Here is an 11,548-nt window from a genome sequence, read left to right on the forward strand (position 1 = left end):
AGCCAAAAAAGAGGTTAGTGTTTGCAGCTTTAGTGTAAATAATTTTGATTGGCATGAAATGCTACCAGAAAATTGATCATATCTATACTGAATGAAATAAAAATTCAGTTTTACAATCAACTTTGATCTCAAGTCTGTAAAATTGTAAAATATACATCTCCCCTTTTGGGCCTCTTCTAATATACATTACACCCCCTCCCAGCACAGGGGCGTCCCTTAACCGTAACTGGATTACCTCATGGTACATTTTGTGCTGATACTTGCTTCTGATCAGAACATTACACACTTAAGTTGTCAAGGCTGCTTTTATGAGGCAAGATTAGATAAACAGAAGAAAATATTTTAACAATATGCATCTTGCTGATTCTGGGATACTGCTGCTGGCTTGGTTAACTACGTGCAATGCAGCACCTATTATTGCTCCATGGATCTCAGCTGAGGACGAAGATCTGGCAAAGGTAACATATGGCCCTTAAGATATCTTAAATATAGTATATATATATATATATATATATAATTTATACATATAAAAGAAAAATTTTTAAATCTAAGTCCAACATAATTTGATTATTTACTAAATGCACTTTTCTCTCTCTTGATCAGAAATACCTCTCTCAGTACTACTCTGATGCTCAGACGAGTCCCTCAGTGAAGAGTATTGCTGAAAACCCCTTCCCTGAAACTCTTCGGAGCATGCAGACCTTTTTTGGCCTGGAGGTAAAAACAGTGAATGCAAAATAAAATTTTTATAAGTACTAGTCATTTAGTTGAATTGTGATGAAATAATGTAATAAAAAGTTCATTTATACTCCATTTGTACATCTGTCATATGCATGGATTTATACAGGAATTAATATGGTGAACCAGGTCTTCCAGTTTTTAAATCATGCATGAACAATCTGTGTGATAACATCCCATCAGGTGACAGGTGTCTTAAATGATAAAACCTTGGAAGTGATGAGGGCTCCTAGGTGTGGTGTGACAGACGTTTATAAATTTAAACACATGCCTGGAAGACCAAAATGGGAGAAAAGCTTGATCACATACAGGTATCTTGTCTGTTGTCTGATCATTATGTTTTAGATCATTAAAACTTGAATGGGGGGGTGTAACAATACTGACAAAGCTGGTGGTAATGACTTTCACAGAATCACTGAGTACCCTCAGAATCTGATGCAGAGTCAGGTGGATGCAACCATTGCTCAGGCCTTCCAGCTCTACAGTGATGTCATCCCACTGGATTTCCAACAGATCTACTGGGGTACTGCGGACATTATGATCCTCTTCCAGAGCAGATGTGAGTCTTGATGGAACATTTTTTCCTTAGAATAAAGATAAACAATTAAACTAGGTATTTATCAGTGTGTTTTAAAGCAAAATGTGATTCAAACACAGACTCTCTGAAAACTGATTTGTCCTGTTGTAGTTCATGGAGACTCTGTCATTTTTGATGGGCCGGGAAACATATTGGCTCATGCCTTTGAACCTGGAGAGAATGAGGGAGGAGATGTACACTTTGATAAGGATGAAACTTGGACTTTAACCCATTTAGGTAAATGTAGTCAACCATGTTATTTTAGTAAAGCTGTAGCCAAATTATACACAGGTGAAAAAGTGTAAAGACTGTTTATTTCCTCTAATGCTTCCCTGCTATGATTGCGTTCAGATTTTAATCTGCTGCTGGTGGCGGCCCATGAGTTCGGCCATTCTCTGGGCCTGGATCACTCCAGTGACGAAAGTGCATTGATGTTCTCCAAATATCAATATGTCAACACAGATGGATACAGGCTGCCAGACGATGATGTACGTGGAGTTCAAGCACTTTATGGTAAACAAACAAATCAATAAACTAATTCTAACATGAGGTTTGACTGAGAATCCAACTTTATATGAACTGTTTTACGACCAGGATTCAGACAACCTACTGGCCCACAACCTGGACCAGACCCAGTCCCTCTGCCCAACCCACAAAACCAACAATGCAGTCAAGAGCTGGTGTTTGATGCTGTTACCTCCATATGTGGAGACCTTTTCTTCTTCAAAAACGGGTGCATTTTAAATCTAGCATGATCTGCTGATTTAATGTGAAACATAAATTTCACATCTTTTTGTACTTTAAACTAGATACTACTGGAGGAGGAGTACTGGTTTTCCAGAAATTAGATTTTCAAAAGTGAGTACAACATGGCCCCAAATCAATCATGTGGATGCGGCTTTTGAAGTCCCAAACATGCAACTGGCATATTTTTTTGAAGGTAATGTTCACAGAATGGATTTTTTTCATAGGAGGGATTAAATATGATCGTAATCAGCTGATAAACTGGATGAGTTTTTTACTAGAAAGCTGTAAATGTAACAACATGCAACAACCTCCAGCTGTTTCTTTACAGGTAATCAATACTGGGGCATCAGACCCTGTGACATGACAATAATACCAGGCTTTCCACAGCCTATCACCAACTTTGGCCTCCCCTCCTACATTAATAAGGTGGATGCTGCTGTCTATGAACCAACAACAGGAAGAGCACTGATGTTTGTGAATAACCAATATTGGAGGTGATTTTTTTCTTTAGTTAAAATCAAGTCTTTACACTAGTATAGGCACTCAGAAAATTATGATAAAAATGATCAGATATTCATTTTGTCCAACAACTTATCAACAACTTTAAGTCAGTCATAAGTGTTTCAGACATCTTTGTTTCTTTTAAGCTATGATTACAATTCTTACCAACCGGAAAGTGGATACCCACGATACATCTCACTGGATTTTCTGGGGATTGGCTCCAAAGTTGACGCAGCCTTTGAGAATCTTGGTGAGAAATGTTTCTTTTGTCATTATGACAAACAGTTGTGGTCTAATAGATCTGATCAGCACCTTTTTCGAGGTCTTCGGGTTTTCTGCCTAAGTTTATTGTCATTAGCTCAAACAACCAGATTGTTTGGATAATAGCAGATTCTTTAAAAAGAAAAGAAGAAAAATAACAAAAGAAACGAGAAAAACTTCAATGAGTGCCACGTTCAGGGCTAAATAGTAAACAAATGTCATCAGTAAAAAAGCCAAGTGGTAAAGAGCCAGAAATACATCTACTAATGATTACTAATGTTTTTCCATGTCTGCTAGAAAACAATCAGAATATTTCCCACATCAATTTTGTAAATTGACAATACTGTATGTGATTTTTCTGCTACAGTAATTTTCCTTTCAGTTAAAATGCACACTTACAATACTTTTTTTTTTCTTTTTCTTTACAGGATATCTGTATTTCATCGAAGGTGCCAGACAGAGCGAGTACTACCTGTCATATAAGAGAGTAATGCGTGTGATATTCAACTATCAATGGCTCAACTGTGCTCAACTTATAAAATGCAAGTCTTCACATTCATATCATAAAAGAAGCATTTGAATAGCAGTACTGATGCTTTTCATGTGGAACCTGTAGGTTGTAACGCTGAAAGAACAAAAGTTTGTGTTTACTAATTTCAGTGAGTAAACTAAGTAGCATCATTTTGCATGTAAATGGGACAAATTATGCTATTTCAGTGTGTGGGTGGGAGTGTTCAGTTATTGGTCATCTTCTCCAGATTGTGCATGTTCACAAGAAGAAAGGCACACCCACCTTCACTGTGTGAAAGTAAAGGAATTAACCCACACATACTTATCTGATCGCTACAAGCAGCTAACACACATAATGGTGACCAGAAATTTAGCGATTAACACTAGATGGAAATGCTACAAATGTAACAACCAGGCTAAAAACACCACGCTGATTAGCCACGTGAAACAACAGATGTACATAAAGTGGCTAGAAATACAGCTAACTGTAGTGTAATGATGCATGAAAGGGTTAGCAAATGGCATCGTTACCATATGTATATCTTGGCAGGAGACCTTTTCCACCTCTGTTGGCATTGTGGTGAATTTGCCACATGTACACTGTTTAGGAGGGGAGGACTAGGCGCTAAGTCAGATGTATGAATAGCAGGCACCCAGATGCTATGTCAGTCAGGACATATGGACGGAAGACAAAGAGGGCAGGGATGGTCTTTCACAGGCTTCAGTGGCCAGGCACTTTATTATGCCAACTCAGTGTTCTAACAGTTTTTCTCGTCACTCACTGAACACTCGGAGAGGCAAACAAAGGCACACTTGAACGAAAAAAAGACCCAACGTTTAATTAACTATAAGGAGGGTCGTCAGCAGGAATGTGAGCACTGTCTGTCAGTGGCGCTGCATGTTCTTGCGGCACGCTCTAATCAAGTAGTAAGCTGCTGAACATTACGTCACTTCCTACCAGCGGCAGGAAGGAAACGGACAACGTCCTTCAACAATAACAGCCTTTTATACAGCCTCCCCCTAATGTGCATAGCACGTTTGTACTAAGTAAAGGCTTAATCAGTCTTAAGAGTGTCCAGGATTGGGAATATCCTCTCCAGAAGGAAGAGCAGGTAACATCACCAGCCGTGTCACTGGTCGGGTCAAGATGTGGCCGTTGATGTTGATGTCAGCTGATCGGATGCATCCATCGTCGCTGCGATGAACGTTGACAACGCGGCCGACTGGCCACTGGGCTCGAGGCAGATGTGGTTCCACCAACACAACGACTGCTTGATCTGGTAGGTTAGGAGGAGAGGACTGCCATTTCTGTCTTGTTTGTAATCCAGGCAGGTATTCTCTAATAAACCTGGACCAGAACTGATCTGCCAGGATTTGGGAGTGTCTCCTGGCGACGAACCGTCTCAGGGCCATCAAGTAGGCATCTGAATCCATGCTCTTAAGGAGATCCAAATGAACTGCTCTGGTGGTCAGACATTTAAAAATGATACCCCAGCGTTTCTCCTGACGCCTACCAGCCTTCACCATTATGGGCCCGAAACAATCTACGCCAGTGGAGTAGAAAGCTGGTTTGTGTAACCTAAGACGAGCAGCAGGAAGATCTGCCATCCTGGGAATAGAAGGCTGACCTCTCCAACGCTGACACGCCGCACAGGCTCATTGATGCTTACGGACTGCCTCTCGTCCACGAAGGATCCAGTACGATCGTCGTAACTCTGCAAAAACCCGCTCAGGGCCAGGATGACATAGATCACCGTCATACTTTTGGATCAGAAGATGGGTAACTGGATTGGATGAGTCAAGGACAACAGGATGAAGGGGTAGGTCTAAACCCTCCAACCGTCTGAGCCGGCCACCAACCCTTATTAGACCGGAGGTCTGGTCAAGAACAGGGGCTAAAGTGCGCAGACGGCTTGATGGTGACACTGGTTTCCCTGCGGCGAGTAGCTTGTAGTCCTCAGGAAAGGACTGCTGTTGAGCCTGCTGCAGGACTTTGAGCTCAGCTTGCCTACAGTCCTCCGCTGTGAGTGGTTGGGCGGGTGAGGGAGCTCCTTTCAGCTCTTTTGCCATGTTTTCCATAAGCTCCTGCCATGAACTGTACCTCTTAGCACCTGGGCCATCATTTATGGGGGAGGTGGCTGTTGCTCCACAAAAGGTGGTTTTACGGAGCTCAGCCTGGTTCTCTTGCTGTTCAGTGCTGGGCCGTTCAGGCCAGCTGTCTGGGCTTCCCAGGAGGAAAGAGGGTCCCTGGGACCACCGGTTTGGCTCCTCAAGGTCTTTCAGGGTTTTACCTCTTGTTAGGTCGTCAGCGGGATTCTGATCTGAATCCACATAGCGCCAGCTGTAATCCTCTGTCAGCTCCTGTATCTCTACCACTCTCGTGCCAACAAAGACTTTGTAGCGGCAGGACTGGGATTGGAGCCAGGTGAGCACTGTGGTGGAGTCTGGCCACAGGACAATGCATGCTATCTCCAGGGTGAGTTCTCTTTTTAGGAGACTGGCGAGTTGTGCAGCTACGAGAGCTGCACACAGTTCCAGGCGAGGAATGGAGTGCACCCGTTTAGGAGCTACTCTGGAACGAGCTAGGAGGAAGGAGACATGTCTCTGGCCCCTCTTATTCTCCGCCCTTAAATAGGCCACAGCTCCGTAGGCTTGCTCTGAAGCATCTGCAAAGATGTGCACTTCATAGGTAACAGTCTCAAGGTCGAAGCTGGGGGGAACATATGCTCGGGGCAAGGTAAGGAGAGGTAAGAACCGTAGTTCATTCTCCCAACTGGACCAGGCTTGGAGCAGGGCAGCAGGTAAATTTGGATCATCCCAACTTTGTTGTTTGTCCCACAGTTGTCGAACGATGAGCTTAGCCCTAGTAGTGAAAGGCAACAGGAAACCCAAAGGGTCATACTGGGAAGCGAGGACCCTATAAATGTTCCTTAGGGTTGGGGCCTCATAGGATACAGGTCTCTGTTTGTAACTAAGGGAATCTTCCCCCCAGTTCCAACCTAGGCCCAGTGTCGGTTCCTGAGGGTTGACCTGGTCCTGTGCTAACCAAAGGTCAAGGCTCTGAGATCTGGCCTCTTGGGGCAGGTGGTCCAGGACACTGGGTTCATTGCAGGCCCACTGCCGTAACTCGAACCCTGCAGCGGACAGGAGGTCTCGGAGACGATCCACCAGCTGCTTAGCCTCCCTAGACATGGGTACACTCTGGAGACAGTTGTCCACATAAAAACAATGTTCAACAGAGAACCTCAAGATGTCATCAGGCTGGCAGTGCTCAGTAACATGGCGCTGAAGCGCATAGGTGGCACAGCAGGGACTGCAAGTGGTGCCGAAAGGCAGAACCTGCCATTCAAACACCCTTGGGGGTTCATCCACCCACAGGTCACGCCACAGGAATCTGAGTAAGGGCCGATCTTCAGGCAGGAGGAGGACCTGATGAAACATCCCTTTGATGTCTCCACTGACTGCAATGGCGTGCTCTCGGAATCTCAGTAGGACCCCGACTAGGGAGGCTCCCAGGGTAGGACCAGGCAATAGGTATTGGTTCAATGTCTGTCCTTGATATTGGTGAGAACAGTTAAAGACCAGCCGGTTCTTCCCATTGTGGGAGACTAGGTGATGGGGAATATACCAACATTCTTTTGCTGGTTCTTCTTGGGTGACCTCTTTCACCACTCCTGCTCCAATGAGCTTTTGCATTTCGGCTCGGTAGATGTCGGCCCGTTCAGGGTCCTTAAGCAGCCGCCGCTCCGTGCTTCGAAGTAAACCCATCACTGACTCCTTCGGCGCGTGTAGTAGGGGCATGGAGGCATGACGTAGCAGGGGGGTGGCAAACCGTTTGAGGTTGTTAACCTCAACGTGCACCGTCTTGGCCTCCAGCAGTGAAACTGCCTGTTGATCCTGTCTGGATCGAGTCACTTCTCTCTCCAGTCGGTGAGGTACAGAGTCGATCTGCCAGAGCCTCTCAACATGACGGTACAGCTCATCTATCTGTGGTGGGAAGGAGGTGAACAGGCACTGCACTGGGTGAGCTGGCCGCCCCAAAACACGGATGGGGCCTTGGAGGGTCCATCCCAGCCGGGTGTGAACAGCAGCAGGTCCTCCCGGTGGACCAAGCCTGACGGGCTCCACAGGTGTGTTGAGATGTGCCTGATCTGAGCCGAGAAGGAGCCATGGTCTAGCCTCTTTTAGGGCAGGTATGGGAAGACCACGGAGGTTGGTGTACTTTCTCTGTAGGTGCTCTATGGGGTAAGAGTGCTGAGCTAGGCTAAGGCGACTAGCAGTGAAGGCACCATCTATCTTGTACTTAACCTGAGGATCAGCAGCAGGAGAAACATGGAAGGATACTTTGTGTCCATGGAGCACCTGAATATCCTGTCGGACTGTTCTCAGGGGGAGGTCCTCCGGGATGCCCTGTAGTCCCAACAACTTGGCTGCCACTGGTAGTAACATAGATCTCTCTGACCCGTCGTCCAGGAGAGCAAAGGTGCTCAGGCTACGTCCCTATAGTGGATTAGCACTGGGACGACTTTCAGCAGGACGCGATTACCGGTGGCAGGTTGGTCTAGGTAAAGAGCATCAGTGGCCGAGTTGGTTAGGCAGCTCTCTTCCTTTACAGCCACCTCTTTGTTGGGTTTCTCTGGCCGCTGATTTATCTCATGAAGAGCCAAAAGGTGCTTCTGTTGACAGATACTGCAGGGCTTCTTTAAAGTGCACTGGGCTGCTTGATGGTTACGTGCACAGCGCCAGCATCGTTGGTTTACCTGAATCCACTCTTTGAGCTGCTCCTTGGAAAGCTTGATGACGTCCTCGCATTGACCGAAGTAGTGTTTAGTGCTCTGGCAGAAAGCACAATAGGCTTTCCCCACAGGTTTCTTTTTCCCAGAACTTAGGTTTGGTGTGATGGTGTTTGTGGGCGGTTCCCTAAGGCCGTGCAGGACAGTCACGTGTTTTGCCGGTCGACCATCCGTCCTAGTAGGCTGTATATTCTTACTGTTCTTGCCACTGACATGGCTGTCAAAGTTCAGACACCAGGACTCATGGTTGAGCCTCTCTGACAAATCGTGCAGTGTATGTGAGGTCCCCGGCTGCTTAAACCGGTGTCGACGGAAATCAGCTCTCTGTTCTGCAGGAAGCTTGCTCAGGAGACGAGCTACGTGCGAGCCACAGTTAAGTTCGATCTGTCCCTCTGGGCCCAAGGTCTGCAGCAAACCAACCAAGGACTGAATCTGGAGGGAAAACCTCTGGAATGCTGCAGAGTCGCCACGCCTTATTTCAGGGGCCTCTAACACACTGGCTATCTTTCTCAGAGCTAGTTGATGAGGCTGGCCGAATTTGTCGTACAGGGCTCTCATGGTGTCGGTGTAGGGAGTGAGGGAATTCAGATAAGCATCAGCTATTAACCGGGCTTCCTCCAACTTCAAATGATCCACAAGGATCTGATACTTAAAGAGTTCTGTAGAATCAGGGGGAGCAAATTCTCCAGGGCGATCCGAAGTCTGGCAAACTCACTTGGGTCTGGGTGGCTTAGCTTAGGTATAGTAGGTTTGGGGCCTCTATACACTTGTTCTGACACAGAGGCTTCAGCAGGAAGGTTAGGAGGGGGCAAGCTGGATGTAACCCTGTTGGATCTTGGTAGAGGCCATGAGTCTGAATGGGCAGGCTGAGCATGAGAGAGTGGAGGATAGGGCCGAGCTGGGAGATGAGGCAGGGTCTGGTGGTAAGGGGCAGAGTACGAGAGCTGATGAGATTGCAAAGCAGACCTGGAAGGTTCACAGGATACCTTGACTTGGTTCTGGGGCTTCTGATGGGGTGGAGCACTCGGGTCTTGTCCCACCAAGCTGAGACTGCTTACACCTCTAAGCAGGTCTTCCTCTGGTTCAGGGCATGGCGGAGGATCAGGCCAGGCCTCCTCATCTTCCTCATTTGTCTGGCCTGGAGTTTGATAGTGTTGAGCGGATGCAGCAGTGGCTCCAAGAGGCTTATAGCTGCTGGAACTGGAAGCTGAACAGGAATGGAGATCCATGTCCTCTCTCAAAGAGCGAGCAACAGCAATGAGCTCTTTCATCTCGTTCCGGGCCTCACTGAGTTCCTTTAGGGTGGACTGAAAGGCTTGTTGGTATTGTAGCAGCCTAGCATTCTCTTCCTGAAGGGCTCTGATGTTAGGATAAGGAGGAGGGTTTTGGTGATAGTCCCACTGGAAGGGGGCATGGGATCTAGGGGGGATGTCTGTGGCTGGATAGCCCCTCGGGAGGCAACCTGGGGCTAGCTGAGGTGTCTCATGATGAGCAGCATTCCCATGGAAGCCACCAAATGGAGGCTGAGAGGGGTGGAAGGGAAACGTGTATGCTGGACCCTCCTGGGGAAGTAATGCGTTCTGTGGTGGAGATGGAGGTAAGGATCTCCATACTAATGGATCGCTAACATAGTCCACTTCAAAATCCTGTAGTCGGGTGGGACGACGTCTTTGACGCTTTGGTCTTGCATCAGGGTAAGCCTCTTCATCAGACTGCATCATGAATGCTGCTATCCAGCTCGAAGGACCAATGTTTAGGAGGGGAGGACTAGGCGCTAAGTCAGATGTATGAATAGCAGGCACCCAGATGCTATGTCGGTCAGGACATATGGACGGAAGACAAAGAGGGCAGGGATGGTCTTTCACAGGCTTCAGTGGCCAGGCACTTTATTATGCCAACTCAGTGTTCTAACAGTTTTTCTCATCACTCACTGAACACTCGGAGAGGCAAACAAAGGCACACTTGAACGAAAAAAAGACCCAACGTTTAATTAACTATAAGGAGGGTCGTCAGCAGGAATGTGAGCACTGTCTGTCAGTGGCGCTGCATGTTCTTGCGGCACGCTCTAATCAAGTAGTAAGCTGCTGAACATTACGTCACTTCCTACCAGGGGCAGGAAGGAAACGGACAACGTCCTTCAACAATAACAGCCTTTTATACATACACCTATTAACAGCGGAATGTACAAATATATAAGGCGAGTGAAGGACGGAAAACGTTATATCAGACTATATCTGTTAAGCAGAGTATTTACCAAACAGATAAGTCCTGCTGCATTTGTTGCTGCAGGTTGCTGAGTGGTTCACTCTCGTTTTCGGGGTCTGAGTCAGGTCGAATATGTACTGCTGTATGTTTTGTGTTGACATTGCTTACTGAGTATTTATATTACTTCACTTCTGCCGATGTTTTCGAAAACAGTGCGAGCTCCCAACAACTACTCCAGGCAGTTGACCAATCAGAGGCAGCCCTCATCAGCGAAGGCGGGGTTTAGGGCGGTAGAGTCACAAATGCTGGATTGATTTCTGCCCTTGTGGACTTACATATTAAAATAAAATAGCATTCATCATGCTGTACTATTGGCAGAGGCAGCTTCGGTAGGTGGATAGGTGGCTGTAAGAGTTTTTTCCAACATAACATTGCACTAAAGCAATATGTTGTGAGTGGATCCATTGATACATCTGATTGGTGTGTTTCCATGGTTTAATTCAAACAAATTTTATTGTAAGGTGAAAATTTAAACAACCACATTTCATAAAAGAAAAAATACAGTGTGATGGTGGTTTATTTATTTTTTGTTGCTGATTCTTGTTCAACTGTTAAATAGAGTGCTTGTTCAATGTCAGTGATGTTTTTGGTCACTAGCTCCAGTCTTCATTATGTATTATCATGAGTTTACAGTTTGTTTATCCTCTTGTGTCTCTTCTCCCTTATCAATAGAGTGTTGGTGGTGTTAGGTTGGGTGTGGGGCCATGGCCGTCTTTCTGCTATGGTAAGTTACTTAGTTACTGTTGGCCAACAAGTTAATCTGACTGCAGTACGTAGCCCAGGTTTCACCACCACTCAGCACCAGCTCATTTTGACTGCCTTAATTACAGAAATTTGTGTTTTTCCTCTGTTGCCTGATTTTACTGATTCTCTTTTGTTCTTCAGAAAAAGGATCCTTTGAACACTCCCAGCCGTGCCTGCACCCACCAGCTGGGAGCGGCGTTTTTGAGGAAGCATTAACCTCCTGTAATTCCTGCCTGGCCATTCACCCAGACTGTAAACCTGGATTCTGTTTAGATGCAAACTTTGTAGAGATTAATAATTATATTATGTTTTATATAAACAGTCTCTCATTACTAAACCAAATAAGTTGTTTTAGAATAGTTTTCAACATTGTGAAATGTATAATAATGATTAACAAAGATAACGTAGCATG

General features: G+C 45.8%; 1 protein-coding gene across 1 annotated transcript; it reads left to right on the plus strand.

Moving 5' to 3' along the window:
* The first annotated feature begins 309 nt into the window (after window positions 1–309).
* LOC121646383 (collagenase 3-like) lies at window positions 310–11,317 on the plus strand. Its single transcript, XM_041995320.1, is given in 13 exon segments — window positions 310–458; window positions 604–717; window positions 922–1,049; window positions 1,149–1,297; window positions 1,427–1,552; window positions 1,667–1,865; window positions 1,917–2,048; window positions 2,125–2,255; window positions 2,391–2,556; window positions 2,710–2,813; window positions 3,253–3,366; window positions 11,065–11,116; window positions 11,278–11,317. Coding segments are annotated over 12 exon segments (1,473 nt in total). The 5' UTR covers window positions 310–350; the 3' UTR covers window positions 11,067–11,116; window positions 11,278–11,317.
* The last annotated feature ends 231 nt before the right edge of the window (window positions 11,318–11,548 follow it).

Source organism: Melanotaenia boesemani, chromosome 9, assembly GCF_017639745.1.
Source record: "Melanotaenia boesemani isolate fMelBoe1 chromosome 9, fMelBoe1.pri, whole genome shotgun sequence".
NCBI lineage: Eukaryota > Metazoa > Chordata > Actinopteri > Atheriniformes > Melanotaeniidae > Melanotaenia > Melanotaenia boesemani.